This window comes from Triturus cristatus, chromosome 8 (assembly GCF_964204655.1).
Source record: "Triturus cristatus chromosome 8, aTriCri1.1, whole genome shotgun sequence".
Taxonomy (NCBI): domain Eukaryota; kingdom Metazoa; phylum Chordata; class Amphibia; order Caudata; family Salamandridae; genus Triturus; species Triturus cristatus.
The window spans coordinates 960,616,108-960,641,277 of record NC_140591.1 but is presented as its reverse complement, the minus strand read 5'-3'; the positions used below and the strand labels follow the sequence as shown (position 1 = coordinate 960,641,277).

Here is a 25,170-nt window from a genome sequence, read left to right as displayed (position 1 = left end):
CGCCTTGGTGACCCCATTGCCTGGGGCCAGGCCAACAAAGGGTGGGTACACTGGTGCCAACCTGGGTACCCAGCACACTATGGTTTACAACCATAAGGGAAGCTCCACAGCCCCAGCCAGCTTTCCACATTCAGCAGGAGCCAGCATTGCTTCCGCCCACATGGAACAGCTAAAAATGCTGCTTTGTTTGGGTGGGAGCAATCTTTTTATCTGTTTTCCTGCTTGCTTCAAAGAAGGCAGGGAAACAAATGAAAAGTACGCTCTCAGCGGCAGGAGCATTTTTCATGCTTCTTCCCGCTGGGAGTGAGCTTGGTGTTTGCTTCCGCTTTGCAGGAGTTTTGAAATTGCTCCCGCCAAGCAGGAGCAAACAGAGGTTTCCCTGCCTGCGCTAGTCTGGGCAGGGAAAGCACAATGTCCTGGGGTGGGCACCCCATGACATAGCATGAGCCGGCCTTGGGGGATTGGAGCTGTGCGGCCCGCCTCCCCTTTGTAGATGTGGCCGGGGTTGGGGTCTCCGGGGCGTTAATCAGCCCAGGGAGGGGACTGCGCTGGATCCCTCGCCCTTTGCATATTTGGCTGGGCCACTGGGGATGGGCTCCCCTGGGCTGAAATCTGCCCAGGAGGAGGGCCCCAACCCTAGGCCTAGGGGCCAGGTGTCTGTTTTTCACTTTTTCTTAGGACTCCGGTCCGAGTCCTGAGATGCCTGCCGCCACTTCCAGGTTGAGGTGGTGGCAGCTAATCAGATCTCACTTTGATATCTATCAGGATCCACAGTCTCCGCATCCCTATATATGCAAAGTTTATTTTTCAGGGATTACTCAAAAACTACTGAACGGATGTCCACCAAAACACAATAGCATTCTTTCTGGGCCTATAGTTAGCTTTCTGTTTCTATGGGAGAATGCGTTTTAGGACCCCCTTTTTCTCATATCCCGCTTGATGGATCACCCGAAAACGTTCCATGCGCAAACTAGGCAAAAAATAGCACTTTTTTAAAATGCTTTGTGGAAATTTGTCAAAAGACGCCAAGGTTATTAGCAGGACAACATTTTTATTTCCTATGGAAACACAATCCTAACTATAACTACCCAGTGGTGACCCAACTGGGCTATATATAACACCACCACGCTGTGCATGGCTTTTGGTCGCGCATGGCATGTGGTTGGACAACTGGTCTGTCTTGCATTCAGGCCCTGCCACCAACTCCCAGCAGGCAGCAACCCCCTCGCTGCACACAGCGTTTGGCATGCACATTGAGGAGTTAGCCACGGCATGTTCTGCTGCTAGGCCCTGTAGCTAAACTCCCAGCAGGCTGCCAACCCCCACACCATGCACCGTCTTTGGCATGATCAGCGTAGGATTGGCATTCAGGCTCGGGGGACCCCATTCCCTGCAGCCAAAACCTATATATTAAAGGGAGTGGCATGCAGGCCCCCTCTTCGACTCTTAATTAGGCCCTGGGACTCCATCCCGGGAGGCCAAATAAAATAAAAAAATGAGTGGGGTAGGCCTGTCTCCCATCACAGAGCTTATTAGGCCCCGGGCACCCCATCCCCCTGGGAATAAATATAATGTAAAAAAAAGGGAGATGTGGTTACCCTGTCCCTTAGCCTTATTAGGCTGCGAGGACCCCATCATGTGGGGCCAAATATAATGAAAAAGGGGAAGAAGGATATGCAGGCCCTCTCCCGAGCCTTCTCAGGCCCTAGGAACCCCATCCCCAGGGCTGTGTTTATTTTAAGGGGGGGGGGCTGCGCTGCTACTCTCCTTAGCCTATTATGACTCCATTCCCTGGTGCCTGATTTTAATATAGGTGGGTGCTCCGGTGCCCACCTGGGGCACCTGCAAACAATACGCTGGAGGCTGGGGGAAGAGCCCCAGGGCCCCCTCGGTCCCATGCGGCTTCCCTGCATTGTGTGGGAACCGGCATTGTTCCGACCAGAGGGAGCAGCTAATTATGCTGCTCCCTCCAGGCGGGAGCAGTATGTTGTTCTGTTTCCCTGCTCGCATCAGTGTGGACAGAGAAACAGAAGTCAAGTCTGCTCCCAGCCAGTGGGCAGGGAAAACAATGTGTCCTGGGATGAGCTCCCCAGGGCACAGCAAGTGATCTAGCCCCACGGGATGGAGTGCCCCTTATTAAACACATTGGGCCCCAAGGGATGAGGTGCCAGTGTCTAAAAACAGCATGAGTAGGGGGCCGCATACCCCCTTCCCTTAAATATAGAATACGGCCCCAGAGATGGGGTTCCTTGGGCCCAAAAGGGGCAAGGGTGCCCTACTCAAGCCCCCTCCCCATATACTTGGCTGCAGACATATATATATTTTAGGTTTTTGTTGCAATCCCTCTGAGTATCCCTACCTTGCCTCCTTATACTATTTTTTTTTTTTTTTTAAGGTTAGGACAGGGAATAGTCCCTAAGCCCTGTAAAGGCTGTGAGGAACATTATACTCATGCTGCTGACAGCTCATCAGACTATTTCCTCCTGCTGGAGTCTGACTCCTAGGGGAGCAAAATGTCCAAATGAAAAAAAAGCTCCTGCGGCCATTCAGACCTCTCTATTTTTTAATTATGCTGTCCCACGAGACTCTCGTGGACCTACCTGTCCTGATATAACAAATATTTTTAAACCTTAATTTCTCTAACACTACTTAATGGATTTACAGTAAATCACAAAACTTTCCATGCACAAACTAGGCAAAAAGTGCAACTTTTTGGGAAAGTTTTGTGGAGATTAGTCAAACGGTGCCAAATGTTATTACCAACACAAAAACACATTACCTATGGAAACGCGGTCGCCACTTAGTAATATATCTACCTATTCCTGCTCTTTTTATCTGTTTGATATATTGCATTAGCCCTGGGCGCAATATTAGGCTGTTTGATACTTTGAAGTCGTACATCAAGAACAGCATTCACGCCTGCCAATGTTTGTCTGTTAAAAAGAAATGCATTATGCTCCTCAACCCTATTAATGTACGTGTGTTGTCAAAACGCACTTTATCTCTACCCATCTGTCAGTTTTCAGCATTTTCTATTTGCCAGTCACACCGTATAAGTTTCATCGAGCTTTGCTAAAAGCAGCTTAATTAGTGTGTTTTTTGTTCTAATTAGAATTGTTTTACTGCTGTCTTTTTTTTTTTATACTCTTTTTTTATCTTTCAGGTTTGGTTTTAATTACCTAAGGCAGGAAATAAATAAAATATGAAATAAAAAAATGAGGACTGCACAGACTTTAGTGCAGTATATATTTTATATATATATATGTGTGTGTGTGTATAATAAAAAATACACACACATATTTATATAATCTAAATTAACTAATTTATGTTTATAGATGATTGACTTTTTTTATATTATTTAATAATCAGCTTCTCATTTTCTCCTGTTATATCCACAGATTTAGCAGAGAGTGACTTGGCATACACACAAGCCATAATGGGCAGTGGAAAGGAAGATTACTGTGGAAAGGAAGTGCTAATTCTCGGAGGAGGAGATGGGGGTATTCTGTATGAAATAGTGAAACTAAATCCAAAGATGGTCACGATGGTAGAGATATCCTTTTGCGATTCATGCAAAAACTTTCATTGGCTCTATGCTTGACATATCTTTGTGAACTCAAAGTAACTGTTTCTGCGAAAGCTGCCTAGAAGTAATCCTACAACTTTCATTAACTGTGATATTGCATCTCTTAAACCATACAGTTCTCACTTGAGGTACAAAACATTTTTGCTGAATCCTTTTCTTAAATTCTCACTCTTTCTTGCTAGTCTTTTTTTCCCCTGTCTCAGTCTTACATACCGAATTTTGTCACAGTCTGCCTGTGTTTTCTCAATCAACGTTTATATATTTAATTAACATATTTGTCTGGGATTTGCATGTATGCGGTGCCCCTGAAGGAGCATTAAGAAAGCGATTCTCCATTATTCGTGGTTGTGGGATTGTTGGAGGGGGAGCCTACCTTCAAAGGGGGAAAAGGTTTTGTAGGTTTGACCTACGAGAATAAATGCCAGTGAGTGGGTTAATATTGCAGATGCCTTTGACCCAATGCTGTACTATGTCGGCTTTGTGCAATGATATCTTGATCCCGGCTTCGTCCATGTATGACACTCAAGCCCTCAATGAACACTACACTAATTCCTTGTAAAAAATCATGGACACTCTTACCCCCAAACAACTAAAGAGAACCCGGTTTAAAAGATCCAACGTCTGGTTCAATTGGTTCCGTAACGAGGAACGCCGACACCTCAGACTTGCAAAAAGATCATGGAGACATACCCCCTCACTGCCCAACCTCAAGCTACTATGACAAAGATTGAGTGCCTATAATAGGCACATCAGGAGCTCTAAAGGAGCATTCTCCCGAAATCTACTTGACACAGCTATTAACCGCCCCAGAAAATTGCCCATAATTGTTAAAAACCAGATGAACTGAAAAGGGGATCTCCCATCCTCCGACAATAAAACTACCTAACTGCGAAAACTTCGCCTCCTTTTTTGCAAAGTAAACCAAGCTAAACACCACAGATATGCGGAACACTACAAAACATCTACCATGTGATCCCCCTCCCCCACACAAACAGGAAGATTGGTCAAGAACTTCTCCACGCACACCTAAAAACAACGCCACCTGGTCTAAATTTAAAACTTTCGATGAAGAGGACATCTTAAAACTATTGACCTATCTGAAATACTCCAACCACTTCAACGATCCCCTTCCCTCCAAACTCCTAAATGAGTTTCACCTCCTTCTCCCCTAATGGGCAATGATAATCAATGCTCACTCACCCAAGACTCCATACCTGACTTATGAAACCCTTTTAAACCTATTGGAGCACATAATGGGCGTCTCCGGTTCCATGCTAAAACATTTTTTTTCTCTTTACTTCACAATAGATCTCAGCTCATTCTAATCAACCACGCCCTTTCTGATCAGTCGCCAATGTCACTTGGCGTTCCCCAAGGTTCTACTCTCTCCCTGACATTGTTCATCAACAAAAATCCTCAAAATTCACATCTCCTACCACATGTATGCAGACAACACTCGGCTCTATATGAAAATGGCCTCTCCCGACGACATCAATATCCTCAATAACATCCTGATAAAAACTCAGCATTGATTGACTCACAACCGCCTCAAACACAATAACCTCAAAATAGAATTCCAATTGATCTCTCCGCCCGCCATCGTCCCTAATATCAAAGAAAGGCTCCCACAGCTCACTGGCTTGAACTGTACCCCGCGTATCATTGACTCTGCAATATCCTTAGGTATCACTTTGGACAATGCCCTCTCCATGCAAAAGCACATCAGTGCTGCCTCAGGAGGAGCTAACCTCCAACTGAATCCACTAAGGGAACTAAAACCTTTCTGCCCCTCAGCAGACCTCCAAACAGCAGTAAAAGCTGTTGTATTATCAAAATTAGATTATGGTAGTGCTACCCTTGTAGGCTTCCTGAAAATCACAGTTTCACCGCTAAAGGCTACTCTGAATGCGCCAGCCAGGCTGATCACTAGATCAAAACAAGTGATCAAATCACCCCTGGCCTCCAGTCACTGAAATGGCTACCTTACGAGGAGGCTAGGATCCATTGCAAATTGCATGTGTGACCCATAAAACGCTGCATTACAATACCCTCTCTTACCTAGCCCAGAAACTGACCGTTTCTGGTGGAAACAAACCCTCCAGAAGCACAAGCTCCCTACTACTAAAGCCACAAACATTTAACAAAAAAAACCTCTGATGACCCTTCTCCAGAATTGCCCCCAAAATCTGAAACTCTCTCTCCCTCCTGAGATCAGATGTAACCCATCCACATCCATCTTCAGGAAAGAAGTAAAAGCTCTATTATCCAACAAATTCCTCTCACACTGAGGGCACACACACCCCACCTCATGAGCGACCTTTTCCTGCTTGTGTCGTTGCTTATTGCCACGCCGTTCGTCTATACCCCCGAGATCCTCGTCTCTCCTGTTTCCCAACCATCTACACACTTCTGTGACACCCATTGGACTCTGCACATGCCAGTTCATGACTGTGCGCTTCTCACCATTGGTTTATGTAATTAGTTTCCCCTACCTAACTTTTATTATGCCTCTGCATACTACCTACCGTGCTGTATCATACCTTTCCTTGCTATTCTTGTGAAGCGCTCTGTCACCCGAAAGGGTCTTGTTCGTGCTATATAAAATCTCTTTATAAATAGTTATTGATTTGGGGGAGACATTCATGCTTCACCACACTATTTTTTTAAAAAAAAAAGATTTTATTAAGTTTTCACACCCAAGGCCTTACAGACCAACATTACACATATGACCAGCAGATGAGGAATCCCCTCTCCAAATACACATCAGGAGAAATCTGTTCCACTGCATGTCTACCCTACATCCCCCACCCGCCGCCCCCTCTACCCCCACCCCCCCCAGTCAGTGTGCCCGCAGTAAGTCCTCAGCAGCCACCTTCCATCTGGCCCTATGGCCCAAGACATCCCCGCTCCGGGCAAACGGGCAAACCCCTGCTAGTAGTCAGCCCGAGAGAGAGGGCCCCGCCGTGGCCTCCCGCCGCAGCCCTGTTCCCACCTGCGCTCTTCGGCCGCTGTCCAGGTAGAAAGCAGAGAGCAAGTCCTCCATGAGTGTAACTAAGTGACCCCGTCCTGCATGCACTCCCCGGCAGATGCTTCACCACACTATAGCATACTACATCACAAAATAATGGATTTCAACATATATTTTTTCCAGCGCCAGGTAAAACAGTATATTTAAAGCAGGAAGAGAATGTCTATTTGATTTATAAGTTTATTTACAACTGAGCCCTGGAGTAGATGGAAACTGTTAAAAAAATAAAGTTAAATAGTTAACACCCCCACACACACTCCACCCCTTAGTCCGATAATGCTTCATGTCCCACTCCTCAGATGATGGATGGAGTCCCAAAGTCCCTAGTCCCTTAAATAATAGGTGTTATTATTATCCAGTTAGTGCTACTGTAGAATGGTGGGAAAAGCCTAGGATTTTGGGGGGGCTTAAAGGGCCTGAGCATTTTTCCATGAGGATGGACATTAGCTGGTGCTGTCCTCCAGTAGCCCCATGAAAAATATGCTGCCCTGCAAGCAATACATTTTGGTAATGGTTCATAAAACATGGAAGTAAAGAACACAAGCTCAGAGTAGCATAGTATGACTCTCTTCCTGTAGAAAACATGCGCCATGTCTAACTCCCATGGTGAAGAGACAGTCCTAGGAGCGTTATTGGGCACCAGTCTCAATCTTCGTCCTGGAAGCAAAGACAATACATATGCCTGAGTAAATAATCCTTCAGATTACTTACTGGGCATTCTTTTTGTTTACAATCTCTACATGTGGGAGAACTTGGAAAAGAATACCTTCATTTTCCATGAAGAGGCATTATTGGTCTTCTGTCAGTGTGCCCAAGGCAGTTGATCTGGAACATTTGAACATATTGTGCGTTTCGTCTAGGGGCAGCTTGCGCCACGATGAAGGAAATGTTCTTTATATCATCCCAGTTTCTTAGGATGTTGTTTGACTACTTTAACCTTTTTACGTTCAGCTAGGAAGTGTGTATCTGTAGTATAATTCAGATGAATGAGTTGGCACACGATATGAATACTACATATTACCATATACATTCAGAAAAATCACTTTACGTGGTCACTAGAGAAGCCAGAAATGTTTCGATGTTAATCACCAGTTATAAAACGTCAAAGAATCTTCAAAGTCACCAGTTTCATGAGATAATGTAAGTATATTATCGAAAAAGTCTAAAATAAGAAACTATATTACAAGAGATTGTCCAGGCTTTTCTTCAGCTCAAGGAACCTGGAAGGTAGACTGTTCCTTGGACCATCATCAAAGGGACTGATGGCGTTTTCATGTCATACAGCAAAGTGGCACCTTCTTGTTCAGCTCTGACCCTCCCCCATGTACGGTGAAATAAGTCCTGGGAGCTAGTGCTATTTTAATCCCTTGTACCTGTTGTGTATCATTGGGTTGGCAACTGGAGGTCCATACCCTGTTGTGGATCTCTTCCTTCAGTAGCACTTTCTCTCATTGGAAAAGCTATATAGGGAGCTACACACTTCTTTTTTTTTTTTAGCCAGTAGACCTTGTCTGGCTAAGCATAGTGTGTATTACACTGGACACTTTATTACCTAAAATAACTTTACAATCTCTGCATACTGTGATTCTCAGAAACCAAACTTCTGCCAGCATGAAGCAGTATGCTTTTAGATTTCTTTGCACCTCGCTCTCAACTCAAAAAGAGAGGGCCAATGCTACCAATACCAACATGTTCCATTTTCAGTATGGAAAATGAAACAGCTTTGTTTTATTGATGGCCTTCGAAAATTGTCCCTACCTTATTGCTGATTCTCTGGTCAGTCTCGTGAGAAAAAGTGCTTTACTTACAACACAGGATTTTAATGCAAAAGTACTGTTGCTGACTGGTTATTGGTGTTGTTTTGTATTAGTTGCCAGTAGAATCAATCTTGCATTTTCAGTTACTAGCTGGCCCTGTTTTGGTTAGGCAATTTTAAAAAAATGTAAAATTTTAATAAAAAAAAAAAATGTTTAAAAAATAGACCTAGTAGCAGGGCCACTGGTATTACACAATTCTGCGGCCGTGGTTTTTATGCAAAAATATGGAATTGCGACTTAATTAACCATCAGCTGCTTAATCTGCAGATTTTAACAAAAAAATTGTTTCTATCTCAAATGAATCAAAAGTTCCTAAAAACCTGGCAACTTGTTTGCGTGCAGTGGAAGGCCGTGCGCAACGGCTAACTGGTCATCACTCAGTTGCCTATTTCTGTATATGGGTGTTATCTTTGTACTATTAAGTTTACATTTTTGCCCAGACAGTATTACCAGGTGTAAAAATTCCAAAATTATGAAGTAATACTATGGAAAAATGTACCACAATATGCCACATAATTGACCTTTTCTTGGCCAACCTTTCTGCTTAATTTGGAGCTTACCTGCTGCATAATTCCCTTGGCCCTGGTTGTTCGATAAAACGGTTCTTGTTTTAGGTGGTATGATATTAGCTAGAAGGGAAAATCTGATACAATATTTTACATTGATTCAAGGTAGTCTTTGGTACTTGTTTAAACGGCATTCCCAATCTTGGAAACAGGCTTTCATATTTACCAAGAAATATCATTGCCTGTTTCAAGCTCTACAATGCCTGGGGAGTGTTGTACAGTGATATGAAACCAGGGCTTGGCAAGATGGATACTCCTTGCTTTAGGTTGTCTTATCAAAGACAGCATATCCTACAATAGAATTCCTCCTTGCTTGCAATGGTATCCTTGCAATGCACCTGTACAGGAGTGAGGCAAGTAATATTGGAAGCACCATTGAATTGGACTCCAACTGTCTCACAGCGCCAGGTGATCCCTGTTTTGTATTTTTTTCAAAACATTCGAATTTTATAAACTTGAGTGCTCGAGACGACAGTCACTCACAAGTAACTCGTTATCCAATGCCCTCATCGCAACTGCACTAGAGACCTATTAACTTCATGCCTGAAAGAGAGAAAGGAACCCAAATAACGTGGGCGGCCTATACAGCTTTATAGGTCATGTTAAAGTAATTCTCAACTGTTAAATAGCTTTGTAACTAAAATCCTGATGTCAGGAAATATTTGATGCATATGAATATATGTTGTAAAACAACGCAGGAGAACTACAGCTAGGGGTAAGTAATTATTTCTCGTTCGATGTGATTTATGTCCAGTATGGGGTGGTTTGGGGTTTCCGCTGTCCATTCACGGACTAGTGTTATTTTAATGTGAGTAGATTACTTTCATACCTTACTCCTAGAGGGTGAGAAATCTACAGAAAGGGTAGTTCAAATGCAGAACAAAATCCTGCTCTGGAACTGCAGAAAGCCTTGTTCCAAGATGGTGCAGTACTTCGGGTTATGTCTGGTATATGTAGTGCATTATGAATTTATGATTTGCAATGTCTACATTAAGTGTTTAATACGTTTTTGATGCATAAGAACTGTAATCCTACCATTACTGGGTTATCTATGCATTGATTTTTTAAAAACATCTGTTTAATTATAGTTTTCAATGAAGTATTACTCCTTAACGTGTTTCAAACATTGATCAAATGGTCATCGACGGGTGCAAAAACCATATGCGTAAAACATGTGGCAATGTTTTAGACAATCTAAAAGGCGACTGCTACCAGGTAAATATTTTTGTGTTGCTATTTGTTTCCTTAAATGACATGCTTACCTGGGCCTTAGATTTACAGAAATTGAGGAGTGGAAAGAACATAGAGAATCCTGTGTTGCAAATATGGCTAGAAATAACAAGGCTATCTTCAGATTCGCCACCAAGCTGGGATCTAAATGTATACTAGAAATTATAAAATTATACAATGCCAAGACAGTATCTGCCGCATCCTACAGGGCTGGCATATGGGGAATGGGTACAACAAAATCTTGCAAAAACAAGAAGACAAATTTCTGAAAAGACTCATAGCGGTCCCCAAATCTACTTCAAGCACCATTGTACATCTTGAATTAGGCCAACGACCCATAGCAATGATTTTAGAACAAAATACAATTATACTTTGCATTCTATATGTGTAAAAATGAAGCTAAATTAACCTAGGACATTTGCAGGGACTACATTGTTGCTGGGATATATGGATAATATCAGGTGGTTATCCTTGATTAGGAAAACATTGTAAACCATCAAAGATAGTGACATGCATTTATGGGAGTCTCCGCAAAAGATAGCACAGATCCTCTCCCCACCCCCAAAAAAAAACTCTGAAGCAACTGGTAGAGGGACAAAGTGCGTTAGCTCCTGCTATTGGGGAGGGGACACGACCCTCAGTCGCACTTTACCTATTCTATGCTATACACCAAGGATTTCAGAGATACCTTGGCTGGGTACGTAGCCCATGCCATAGATTTCTCCTCTCCAGGTTTCGCTTCTCCATTTTTCATCAACTGGTCGCATTTCCGACAGGTACAGAGTGAGTACAGAAAGATACCAAATGCCCCAATGATAAAGAGACTGCTCAATCCACTTCACATGTAACTATTGTTTTGTAAGTTTTATCTTGCAGGTATAAAAAAAGTTCTTAAGGCCCCTTTTTCTAAGTGAAGGTGTGTAAACATATAAAATGCATCCCAACACCGGACGGTTTTGAATGATACTAAGACCTATTTTACTACAGTGTCTTTCTTAGCATATATCATTAAAAGAAGAAAAGCACTCCGGATTACTTAATACATTGGAAACTGTACTGCCTATAATGTGACTTATAGGTCTTTCTTGCCCCGTTTTAAATTTAATGTGATGTATATGTATTTTATACATTTTAAACTTGTACATTTTAAAATGAATATGAATGACTAATACCTTTTGATATATTGTTATATCAAATGTTCATTTGATGTACTTTTTTTATGTGCTTTTATGGCCATGTTCACATGTGCCGAATAAAGATAATTGACTTGACTTGGCATAATAGTGCTTGGAGAAAGAACCTTGGGTAATCCTTTTCTATGTAACTTCAATATTTGTATGGCTTATTTTAAGGACAAATGGATCTACAGTGCCAGTGACGTCATTAAATTCTGGCACTGGTACATCGATAACCTTTTTTTGTGTTTGGCAGTGCCCCCCAGATACCCTTCTGGAGTTCCATAGTTGGCTCAGTAACAGATCTTCTGACTTTCACTTGACCATATCTCAAAGTACAGAAAGACTGAGCTTTTTGAATCTCTGGTTGTCCTTCGAAGAAGGCAAGATATACACCAAATCATATACCAAGTCCCACAGATTGTAACACACTTCTTTATTATAAGAGTAATCATCTTAAATTGCTCAAAGGCAATCTGCCATACTGCCAATTTCTGTGGATACGAAGGAATTGTAGCCGCAAAGATTACTTTTTCAATGGCAGAATCCTATGCAATAAACTCATGGATTGTGAGTTCCCTAAAAAAACTGGTGAAGAACTCTTTGAAAAGAGTTTGGTTCACACCAAGAGGAAACTAACGCCTAAAACTAGGGACAATAATATTCCACTCACATGTGTACTGACCTTCTTGACCATCTCCGATGAGATGAGAAAGATCATACTAAACAATTTAAAAATGTTGGTGCCATTCCAGATTTCCAGCAAGTGTTCTTCCTTAAAAAGGGCAAGAACCTACAACACCTGGTTAGGGCTGCGTGAAAAACTGAGCCAAAGATTTATCACGATTATTGAAACTTCGTCCGATTACATGACACCATAAATGTGGCCAATATTTGGCCTGCAATTTCACCTCTAAATCCAAAGTAGTCACCATTCATAGAGTGAAACATAAACAGAATACATTTTCTAATAGTAACACCAAAAATATTGTTTACTGTATATAGTGCCCATGCAGAAAATGCTGCATAATGCAAACTATCCAACCAGTAAAAAAACATTCTACAACACAGATCTAGGATTCATTGCAGAGCGACTGGTGACCCCTTCGTTGACCATTCTGCTGACACAAACCACTCTGAGAATGACATCAAATGGTCAGCACTCTTTGTGGCGAACATAGACCAGCAAGGTGGTTCAGTTGAATCTCTGCTTCTTCAAACAGAGTCCAAATTCATTGAGAAATTTCATACTCGCATGCAAGGCCTAAGTTAACATGATTAATTATGGTCACTCATTAAAACATGAGGTACACTTCTTGAATGCTCTACACTCCTCATGAGTTTGTGTACCAGTCTGTTTGATATGCCATTTGTATATTGATCACATTTGATTCAGTTCTAGGTATATAGATATATTTATTTTTCTTCTTTCTGAATATGGTTTCTTGATAATGTCTCATGCGCCTACTAATGCTGAAGTTCACGTAATTGTTTGTGTTCACATTCATCTTCGAAAGACTAGCTATAAATTTCTATTTTACGCTACACTCACTAACGTTTTTAAACTTTCTTTATCACTAGTATGCAGTTTATCTATTCAGTGGCACCATGAGCACACAAGAAAATTATTTTCTCCTCTACCCTGGATTACATATATCCATCAGCTGGCTACAAAAGGTTCAGTGGAAGCTCCATTTTATAGATGACCACACCAAGCAATGTAGCCTGAGCCCACTCCCGGTATCCCCCACTCCATCATTGATTCAAATGTATGGTGTGGTGGGATAACTATATGTATTCACCCTCTCCAGTATATTCCGATCCATTTCCAGATAGTGGCCATGTGTCTACACGACTGCTCGTGACTACACTGTCAAATACATTTTCTTGACTTATGACCTTTGTTGGTGCCACCTGATTTTTATAACCACATTAGCTTTTTATATTCACTTATACTCCTTTGTCCATGGCATGGTCTTCATGCATTCAATGCACCCCCACCCCCTTTTGTTTTCACCAAACTGGTTATTCTATCGCTACATTCAATAATAGAAGCGATAGGTGCTCAAGCTTTTTCCAACTTTTAATTTAAAATGCACTGAGCACAACTATGAGCTCTGTTCCAGACATTTTCCAAGTGGTGTCTGTTTTTGACAACAGTGCAAGAGGAGTTTCCTCACGCCAACCCGTTGTCTATATCAGGTGATGCTTTCCAACTGCTCCTGCAACCTTTCATATGGCGCAGTCTCACACGGGGAGAGGCTATCCGTTTAGAACCAGACTGCATCTCCGTGTGGATTGCGGTCGCGACCTGAGTCATCCTCTTACAGAACTGCAGTTTGTGGCACCACTCCAGTCGTCTGAGCCTGCAAAGTAAGTTATTTACGTCCCGCCTGGTTTGCTCCATAAGACCATGCCTACGTTGTCTTTAAACAGTATGTTCAATTACTCATTTGCTTTTCCCTCCTATACAGAGCGGTTCATTTCGCTTACAATGGGTGATTACCTCTTTTTAGGTGGAGCCTGGGCAGCTCATGCGCTGCTCTGGGAGGCATGCTGTATTCAGATATGGACTTGAAGCTCCACCCTCACTCTGCCCATATTTTTCATTGGTTTGTGTCATTATCCTTGGTAAATGCTGGCTTTTGATGCATTAATAGGCTTGTTAGTCCCTCCTTAGTACCGCCTTGTCTTCATTTGTAACCTCCCATGAGGACTGGAGTGGACACTTGAAAACGAAGCAGACCCCCAACATAAACTTCAAAGACTGAGTCTCTAAATCACATTTGGTGTATGGAAATAGACTTTAGGAAGGGAATCTTGAGACCCCAACAATTGTCAACTGTCGAGCAGCCAGTAGGGCTGTGCAAGGAGGACAAGCTTTGCAAGACTTCTGCCTTTGACCAGCACTAGGGGCCAAGGCTCCCAGCTGGGTGAGGGGACATAACCCAGGGAATCCAAGACCACCTCCCCTGAAACGTGGAGTACCAGTGCATGCCTGCTTGTCAAGACCAGTGTGCCCTGTGAAGAAAAGGAGAGTGTTTGAGGGAACGAAGTCCAGTGTGAAATCCTGTCTAGTGGACTCTCTTTGCGAGGTATGAGGAGACAGCTTTCTGCACCGATTGGGTCATTGTTCCTGTTTCAGGAAAATATTGGCTGCATTTGTATGCCAGAGGAGGTGTTGCTGTGAAGTGAGCCGTCGTCATCGCTGTGCTGAACAGTGTGTACCGTGAGTGATAGGCGACCCGATATGCCAGGATGGGCCTCTGCAAAGTGTTCTGTGATCAGTGCTGGGCAGATGTGTAGTGAGAGATAGGCAACCCCATATACTAGGTAGAACCAACATGGACAGATTGTCACGCTGAGTGAGCCCTAGTTGGCGACCCTGTAGGCCAGGAGGAGCCGTCATGAAGGAATCTGCTGAGCCCATCGGGTCGAAAGAGAGATACAGTGAGACTGTACGCCAGAGGGGGTCACTGGGTGCAAGCAAAAAGTATGCCCTGATAGGGATCATTGCCAGAGGAGTGAGGCCGCCATGGGGACCCCTCCACACCCACAGCGGGACAAAGGATCATCATCGGGACCTTTGCACTACTTACCCTGCACTGTGGGATGGACAAAAGACTTACCATGCCAGGAGGAGTTGCAATGAACCTCCAGTCGATGTGGTTTCATGAACGCATTTGAGGAACTCGATTGCTGATCGTAGCACACCTTGGCCGCCTGCAGTGAACTCACCTGAACCATCTGCTGCCGCTGAAGCTCCTGCGGAGGGTTCGCTCAGGAACACCGGTCACACCGACCCTGTCGGTGTGGGTAAGACTGAATTTGAGCCAGTCGGCCCTGGGGAAACTTGCTTGCTGGATAGTCAAGTGCTAAAGGAGTACTTGAGCCAGTTGCTCAGGAACTATAGTAGCTGGAGCCCCAGGACCTATAGTAGCTGGAGCCCCAGGACATTAGGAGTAAGAGGCTTCAGCCCCCATGGCTGGACCCAGTAAGTCCAGTGGTCATCTGAAAGGGGTTCTGAAAACTGATAAGCTCGCCGACCGGATCAGATCCAGAAACATGTTCTCTAGTCTGTTCATATTCAGTGTGCATTTCAATGCTTATGAAGTTTTAGCACACATGAAATCCTGATTACATAAACCAATTCTTTTTTCTTCTTTAGTACCGCCTTGTCTTCATTTGTAACATCCCATGAGGACTGGCCCTTTTTAGGGCGAGGCTAGACTGGGCAGCGCATGCGCTGCTCTGCAAGGCATGCTGCATTCAGTTATGGACTTGAAGCTCTGCCCATTCTCCGCCCATCTTTTCAATTGGATCTGGGACTGTCCTTTGTAAATGTTGGCTTTTGGTTACTTAATAGGCTTATTAGTTCCTCCTTAGTACCTCCCTGTCTTCTTTTGTAACCTCCTATCAGGACTGGACCTTTTACTGTGCTCTTACGGTATAGCTTGCATTAACCCTTCGGGAGAACTATTTGCTTAATTAATTTATAGAGCACTTGTGGGACACCAGCTTTAGTAATGGCGGGTGCTTTTTTTGAGGCTGGGGTATTTGCTGCACACTTTCACAATGGAGCCACACGCACCACTCTCCGGACGGGCGCGCAGCTTGTTTTTTTTTTAATCGCCTTGCCTGCAAAAACACCACTACCACCGCCTGAACAGCATTAAACAGCACAGGTGTCTTTTTCGTACCTTGGCTAAAGAAAGGCTTTTGTCACAGTTACGTATATTTCCACTGTGTGCAGGATGTTGTTTATTGCACGATCATGCTGATCAGATCTAGAGCAGAACAAATGTATCTTTTATGCTATTTATAAATGTTCTGGAGGGCCACTCCTGTAGGACAGACCTACAAATCAGGCGACCGCTTTAAGTGGGAGGATGGAAAGGAGGCAGTGCCAGCGCTTCCCGCAGGCTCTTTAAACCAAGTGTAACCCAGCCCTCTGCTGACTGCAGTGGTCGAAGTGGGGGGGAACGGCAGGGCACGGCGTGCCCCTACTTCTTCATTTCCAGCGATTCCGTTCCCCTACTTTTTTATTTTCAAAATGCGTCCCGGGACGCAAGAAATCACCATCGCCTATAAAGCTCGACGTTCGAGCATGAGCGTAGGAAGTGTGGGGGACGCGGGGGGACAAGGGTGGGGGGGGACGAGGGGACAAAGGAATTTCCCCTCATCCTTCTGTTATCGCAGGGCCATTAGCACGCGAAAGCGCTACCTAATGGCCCTGCACTTGACCTGCCTGGAGTCAGAGGCCACCCGCCCTCTGCCTTTTGTTATGCTGCAGGAAGGCTCAGCCGTTCTGGGAAGGGCAGAGAACGGAGAAAAAATAAACGCTGTCTCTTTTCCTTCATGGCAAGGACCGTGTCCACTACTCCTGATCTGCCTCTGGCGGCTGCCCTCCTCTCTTTCATCCTCCATCTCTTTATGTCTCTGTCTCGCCCCTGCTTACGTGCTGATTTCAAGAGGCAGCTCTTAAGGTACTCTCTCTTGCCTCTCCTTTTCTTTATTTGTTCCCCTGTGAAATTGATCCAAAAAAGGCTGAACACTTTGGCTGTAAATGTCCTCATTTTCTGACCGTTTTCTATTGAAAAGAAAAACCTCGGAATGTAGAGAAAAAATAGTTAAATACCTAAATAAAGCAATACAGAGTGGACAGCAGACAGGCCAGACTGTTATTTACACCCACACACATTAGCGCCACTTTACAGAGTTTGCCAGTGAAAGCGCTACTTTCTTTTTATCTTCATTCTTTGAACAACATTGTTTTCCCAGGGTGGGTAAGTGCGCCATTCCTAAAGGGACTGCAATACCTGGTTGATGGGTAGAGTGGAAACGTTTAATATGATCGTTTTCAATTATTTTAGCTTATAAAATGCGGCTCTGTGTTTGGGGATGTGGTCTTTTTTAAACCAAACTGCATACATTTTGAAAGGATATAAGCAATGGACATTGAAAGGGGTCCCTTCCTGGTCCTGTAGCCATGTCTTGAACTTTTCAGGCAAAATCACTTACTGATTTCTGAATAATGAGTTTAAAACCGTTAAGGTAACCATGTTTTTTTCTGATTACAGTTCACATGTTTTGCTTATTCTTGCATTCCCTATGAGTGTTTGCTTTTTCCAGGGTGTTATTCATCTTTTTTCAGGCAGCATTTTACTGTTGTCTAGTGCATAATTTGAATTTAGTCGCAGCACAATTGAGTTGTGCTGAAGGCAGTGCGAGTTTCCCTCAGTGGGGCAGTATGGAGTTCAGTGTGGGAGAGAATGTGGCACACTGGCCCGAGCTGCTGAATTTGGAACTGGAGAACCATGTTCAGACCTTCATGACCAGTTCACCATACCACACTCCTGACGGAACTTATTCCGATGCTACACCTTAGAAGGCCCGATAGACCTTAGAAGCCCAGGTGTCTTAGCACCCGCAGGTGGACCTGTCCACCACAATCCATACTGCAGTTCACTTCCAGTCTTACGGGCAGGCATATGAAGAAGCACATCCTAGATCGACAGTGAATCTGTCACTGAGGTCACAAGACCCTTGAGGCCAGTCCACCTCACCCATTGGTACCTCCATTGGCCTTTTTCCAGCACTAGCAGTGCAACTTGCCAGGGGTTGGCAATGTAGGATTTGCATGCACACCAAACTTAGGGGGTGATTATAATGGCAGTGGGACCACGTCGGTGGCGGTCCCACCGCCATTGGTGACTGCATCACAGCCCGCCATATTACAATGGCGGGTGGTTACCTGGCGGTCGGAAAGACCAACCACCACGCACCCGACGGGCTTCTTGAGCCCGCCGGTGTGGTGGAGGGGCTCGTGGTTCCTACAATGCTGGTGGTGCCTACCATGCACCGCAGCAGGGATTACGATGTCCCTTACCCGCCAGCTTATCAATGGCGGTTCACCTGCCATGGAAATGCTGGCGAAAGGGACATTGGGGGCCCGTAGCAGGCCCCTTTACCCCTGGCCCCCAGACATGGGTCCTGGGGGGCATCTATGATGCCCCACAACATATCACTGCACCATGTGGCAGGCACCGATATATTTAACATGTTCCTTTTTTATTACTTTGCAGCGGATGATGCAGCCAGCAGCACCTGCTGCAATGTAAAAGATAGGCACTGCGAACACCGTAGTGGCAGTCGCATTGTAATGCCTATCGTGGGGCCTCCACCTTGAAGACCAGCGGTCCCATTCCCCGATTCGATGGCGGTGGTACTGAAGTCCGCCTGCCATCGTAGTCAGCCCCTAAGTTTGCTTTTTATGAATATGATTCAGCGGGAAATAAATTGATGTTTGCAATTTATTTGACTTTGGTTGGCCTCTTATCTATGAGATTTCCCTGTTGAATGTGCCCTTACATTATACATTTTCGGTTGTATGAATTGATTGCATACTACACTCTCCTACAGGTATTAACTTGAGTGTCATTAGGAGTGTCTGGGACCATTTGTTTTCTTAGGAATTGTTTTCTTTACTAACCATTGCAAAGGGCCCTAAACTTCACAGCAACACAAGTCACATTTCTTTTAGTAATTTGGGATCCGTTTGAGCTACAAAATTGTTTTGGAGGAAATCGTTAGATTATGCAGCAGATGATGTATTATGTGGCAAATATGATACAGCCATAGTTAAGTGGAAAATATTTTTCCACTTAATTTTGCCCCAACATTGTAGTTGATCAATTTGTAAGTTCCCCAAACCCAAAAGTCGAGTTTGGGCACAATTTGCATTTTAAAAGCAGCCCTATAACACAGGGCTACTTTTAAACTGACCTCAGGCTTCAGCAGTGCAGACATGCAAGCGCAGAAAGGGCTGCTGGCCTCTAAACTGCCATGCCTTATTATATTCTAGGGACTTAAAAGTAGTTCTAATCCCCCTGCCCTATTATGTACTAGGGCCTTATAGGAGAGGTCATGCCAATCATAGGGGTACCCTAACCCATAGTGCACCCTAGTGTATGTAGGTGTTTTCACTGTATTTTTAAGTGCCTCTTTCAGAATAGCACTGGCTGTTTAGGCAGAGGCCAGGGTCAGTCAGTCAGGTACCACCAGTACCAGTCAGCAAAAAGTTGGGGAGTGCCCAGGGCGGCTTTGCAACACTAGAGAAACACAAACTCAGAATGTAAAACAAAACACCATGGTTGGGGGCTTCTCTTCAATAATCAGAATTGATTTCTATCCTAATTAACCCATTTTCCAACATTAGGATAGGGAAAGACTGGGGAAAAATCATAACGTTCTAATCTATACATTGAAGTTTTTATGCAGCTCTTTGATGACGGTTAATAGCTCACTGTTCAATGTTAGGATTTTAACTTATAAACTTCAAATACCAAAAGAATATCTCAGACAAAAGCAGTAACTCACTGACCTTTTGAATTAAAACTTTCACTAGACAAGCCTTCGATCTCTCTCAAAAAAAGAACATTAATCACCAAAGTTATCTTCACATTTTTATTGTTGCCTGAAAATTGCTGGAGACCAGGAATGCAGCAGCAGGTACTTTTCAAACCATAATGCACTTGCAAACACGACGCCCCCACCCTAAGTCAGCGGCCTTTGTTTGCTTTGTGCATTAAGATGCAAGATTCATATATATGTTTTTTTTAAGCATTTGGTCTCATTACTATATGAATGTAAATAACAATAAAGCATACATGCAAACTGTGACTACATGCCTGCTTTTCTCAACATTTCACTTCGAAAGTATGCAATTGTATTTGTGTAACGGGCGGTGATTTGTATAGGGTCACTGGAAAGTGCACAAGGTTGTCGCTGTCCCCCCCAGAATTTTAGTGTCTCCTACGCCCCTGCGTTCGAGGACGGGCGGCAGAGAAGTAACAGGACTCTGTCTTTTTCTTCTTACCCAGAGAAGCAAAATACAGTGTCCGCTTCTGCTCTGTAGCTTCAGCTGCCTTCCCCCCTCCCCCCAACTCTTTCCCTCTTCCCTCTCTTTCTGTCTAGCAGTTCTTCTCTTACAGAAAACCGAGATTTCAAGACAGGGTTTTCACTCTCTTTCCTCTCCTTTCTTTTATTTCCTTCCCTGTGAAATGGATCCAAAAAAGAAAATAATTTTTGCTGGAAATGTCCAGCATCTGGAATAAAAGGTTAAAAATAGGAAAAATAACTAAGTAAAGTAAGACAGACTGGTAGCCAGAGGCGCTACTAGAGCCAAATTTCGGGGGGGGGGGGGGCTTAATCTTTAAGCAATAGGCAGAGTGGAGCTGCAGGGGCTCCTGGAGGGGTGAAACAACAGCAAGGCCTCGTTAACATGCAAATGGTCTTTAAAAGACCTGTGAAGTGCTCAGGTGCGGCTGTGTGTGTGCCAATGGGCTGCTGGTAGCAATCAGGTAAGCCTAATTAGAGGTAAAGTTGCCTTCACAGGGACCCACCAGTCGACGGACTAGGGATCGCGAAGGGACCTCGAGAGAAAACACAAAGGGCCAGCTCACGGAACACTCATGCAGTGTAGGCGGGCAATCTTCAGTGCAAATGCTGCTCGGGGTCAGCGCTATAAGTAATCCAAAGCTTAGCTGCAGGAGTTGTTGGAAAGCTGATGCTTCTGCAAAGTGACGTGGTGTCCAGGGGTTCGGTTTGCACAGTCGCCACGAGGGATACGGGCTTCAGACTTGCTGTGGGCACTGTTCGACCTCTAAGACCACGGAAACCCACCTCCTATGTTACAAAATTCTTCGGAGTCTGGCGGGAGCTTCGGAGCTGCAAACCGTTCAGATCTGTCTTCGGTGCCTGCCTTGTAGGGGAGTAACTCCTTTACTCCAAGGGAGATTCTTTACTCATCTAGTTCAATGTAGATCGTTGAAGTTCCAGGATTCAGTATCAGAGTTTCGTCCAGGTGTAATTTAAAGTCCTGGAGCCAGGGGTTCCTTTCTTATACCCAAGGAAGGGGTGGGACAAACTCTAGGGACCCACCTATGGGAGGGTCAGGAAAGAGGGGTGGCTACACCCATTTCCTTTGTCCAGTTTCGCGCCGTTGCAGGGGCTGGACTATGTACAGGGACACCAAATGTGCCCCCAGTGCTGAACTTCAAAGCACTCTTGGAGTGCACCCACCCAGCCCAGATACACTAAAGTCTTTCTGGGAGGTGGTGACACCTCCCTGTGACAGGAAACCTATTGTCCAGGCCTCCCCTGCCGGAGTTTCGTCCAGCAACAGGAGGGCAGACTCGTGTCTGTGGCTGGCAGCATCCATTTTGTGATGCCAGGGCTCTGTTAGCTGGTGCCGGGTATACCGGTGCTGTCATGTCTCTCACTCTAGAAGGGTGGGATCATACTCTCACACCAGTTACTGGTGTGGGGGTATGATTCCAAAGTGTTTGACACCAAATACCACATGTTTCCGTGCAGCCATTCCAAAGTTAGCATTTACCGTTTGGTTATAATGCACTTAAGAGTGTATGGTTTGGCAGCATCACAAACAACCCCAGAATAAAGGTTCTGAAGGCTGCTGAGGGGCTCTGCTCATGAATGGGCACCCTCTCACATAAAATCCAGCACCCTGCCTTCAGGATTGGTAATGCCTGCCATAGGGGTGACTGATAGGTTTGTATGTGCAGTGATATGGAGAGATATAGTGAACCTATATCTCAGTAAGGGGTGCATGCACCCCCTTACCCAGGCTGCAGTAGCAGACCTGTGGTGTCATTTTGGAAGGCTTCCCAGGGGTGACACAATACATGCTGCAGCCCCTGGTAGGCCTATGGGGGTACCTATGCCCTTAGTACATAGTATACCATATACTAGGGACTTATAAGGGTACCCCAGAATCCAATCTGGAGTGTACCTATAGTACTTGTAATCAATTTAAGGGAGAAAGCAGATAGGCTGGGGTCCTGAATAGCAGGATCCCAGGCAGACTAAGTCAAAAACCAGCAAAACACCAGGAAAAAAGTGGGGCAACCATGTAGTCAGATTCCACCTTCCTACACAGATCACAAAGTGCACATAATGTAAATAGGTCAGTGGGCTACTGCTTTTGTCAGAGAGCTCCTTTTGTTACTTGCAGTTTAGAAGTTAAAATCCTAACATACAACAGTGAGCTATTAACTTTCATCTAAGAGCTGCATACAACCTGCAAGGTATAAATTAGAGCGTTATGTTTCCCCCCCCCCAGTCTTTGATTATCCTAATGTTGCAAAAAGTGTTCTTTTGGACAGAAATCAATTCTGATTATTAAAGAGTACCCCCAACCATGGTATTACGTTTTAAAATTCTGAGTTTATGTTTCTCCAGACCAATCACTATTAAACTATAGCGCCTAGTAGTATGGTTGTCATGTGACTCCTACACCTTGTAGTCCTTAGTCTTATGTAACATTTTCTATACAGTGATTTACACACATATTGATTGTCTCTGAGTAATGTGTGTGATGTAAAGTGCTCTGACACCCTACACTGGTATGAGTGGCGCTGTAAATCAAATTAAATGGAGACTTGAGGGGCACTGTTAAAGGGTGGTAGTGAGGGAATCCATGACAGAGGTGGCCATTAGAGGGTAATAACAAACATTAATGCACAGGGCACCGCCAGTGCCCTTGAGGCCAGTCTGCCTCACCCATAGTTAGCTCCATTGGCCTTGTTTCAGAAGTAGTAGCTGCAACTCACCAGGGATTGGCAATGCAGAATTTGGCACGCACACCAAACTAAGTTCGCAAACTTCACAGTCTCTCTGCTTCATTCACAAGCACTTTAAACATGTGCTGCTTGCTGTGGGGCCACTGGAATTAAATATGCAGCAAAGGAGGACACAATTATGCCACAGTGTTGACTAAATTATGCATTTTAAAAAAGGCTGCAGCGTAATGCAGTATATTTTCTGATATTTTATTATTTTGACGTGTACACATGCTAACAGTCTTTGGAAAGATTTTGCCTTATTAGCACCAGTGTAACATACAAATGCAACAGTGAGAAAGATGATCAGTCAACCTTTGCAATAAGCCATCCACTCCGCAGCAAAACAAGTCACATTTTTTGTTAACTTTTGATACATTTGAGCTATAAACAATTTATTAGTTTAAATGATCAGATCATGCAGCAGATCTTGCATTAGGAGGCAAATATGGCAGAGCCAGAGTTATATAGAAAACATGTGCATACTAGGATATTTTGCCATTCATGTTTGAACTGCTGTTGTGGAAAAAGGGAGAAGTGCTGCTGATAAACACCATGGCTCTGCGACAAATGGCTTGTGCTTCCACATTTTATCGGGACATTCTGTGATTAGAAGCATATCCCACTTTGTGAATGTGTTTTACTGTCAATAACTCATTATAACCTTATATAATCATGTGTATCCATTGGTTGATTAAACTGGGGAGTGAAATGCTATCAAATACTAAAAATTGGGATATTTGCGCATTCTGGCCACACCTCTGGCTCCGCCCACTGAGCCAATCCTTGGGTTATTCCCGCCCTCTGATTCTCCGCCCACAGTTCCCCTACTTTTTTCCCCCACTTCGACCACTGGCTGACTGTACATTTCACAAGACTTGCTTGGTGCTGCCCATGACCCCCATGTAAGAGCAGCACCCAGTAAACACTCCCTGCAGCTCAGCCATGCCTTGGCGGTTGTAAGAGGTGGCGAAGCAGGCTTGCATCCCTTTGCGAGCAAGATTGTCGCACATACAAATGAGGACGTGCCGTCAAGATCAAGGATCTAAGGCTCAAGTTCCAGGAGACCTTCGACTTAAGCGCAAACCACCATAGGCTCTTCTACTGGGACTAAAAAAAAGACAAAAAATAAGGTTCAAAATACAAAAACTGATCCGATTGATTTTTTTTTCACAACCAAACAGATTAGCGCCACTTTACACAATTTGTTAGTGAAGCGCTACTTTCGTTTTCTCTTCCTTCTTTAAACAAGTCAGTGTTCACTTCTCCTGCACTGCCCCTCCACCTCACGCTTTCTTCCTCTTCGTCTCCCTCCTCCTCACTTACTAAAAACTAGCATTTCCAATGCAATAGGGCTCCCATTAGCGAGAGTTTAAGCTATTAACATTGTAAATGAAAATGCCTTTTATTTATCTGTTTTCAAAACTAACACATACATAAAAGGCATCGTCCTTTACAATGGCAATAGCTGAAACCCTCACAAATGCGAGACCTATTGCATTGCAAGTACTTGTACTTCTGTTGTTCGACAGTATATATGTTATTTACAGCCTGTGAGCACTATTTTATTTAATGATTTTCTCCTACTGCAGGCACGACTTGTTTTGCTGCAACGGTGCCCGCTTTGCCTGCAGCCCGGGACAATGGCGTCCGCTTCTCGTTATACTCAAGGCGTGTGTGTCTCTCTTGTGCTCTGTCATTATATCACTGTTTTCCTCTCTGTCTGTCTCGCTCTCTTTGTTTCACTGTCTAGCTATCGTTCATTTTCTCTATCTCATTATCTCAATTTGTACTCTCTGTCTACCTCTTTCTGCATTTAATGAAGGAATTAAGGGTCAGTGGAAATACCTGGCAAAAAACTTGTAATAATGAAACTTTTATTAATCCCAAATTATAGAATATCGTTCTTCTTTAAGGCATTCTTGTACAATCTGTCCATGAAAAAGCCTAGTTACTGTGAGCTGCAACTGCAGAGTACCTCTGTCGAGTATTCCACAATATTCTCTTGCACGGTGGCACACCCTTCACATGAGTACACGTTGACACTTGCATCCAGCACAAGGCCTGTGGAAGGGATCACCATTAAAGCGGTCCATAATGCCTCAGGAGCGCACCTGCCTATCAGG

General features: G+C 44.1%; 1 protein-coding gene across 1 annotated transcript in view; it reads left to right on the top strand.

Moving 5' to 3' along the window:
* SMS (spermine synthase) overlaps positions 1-25,170 on the top strand; it is a 586,561-nt gene that overhangs the window by 359,618 nt on the left and 201,773 nt on the right. Inside the window, exons 6-7 of the mRNA XM_085622475.1 lie at positions 3,399-3,553; positions 10,123-10,212. Of these exons, the coding sequence (XP_085478601.1) occupies positions 3,399-3,553; positions 10,123-10,212 (245 nt within the window). The remainder of the gene's footprint in view (positions 1-3,398; positions 3,554-10,122; positions 10,213-25,170) is intronic.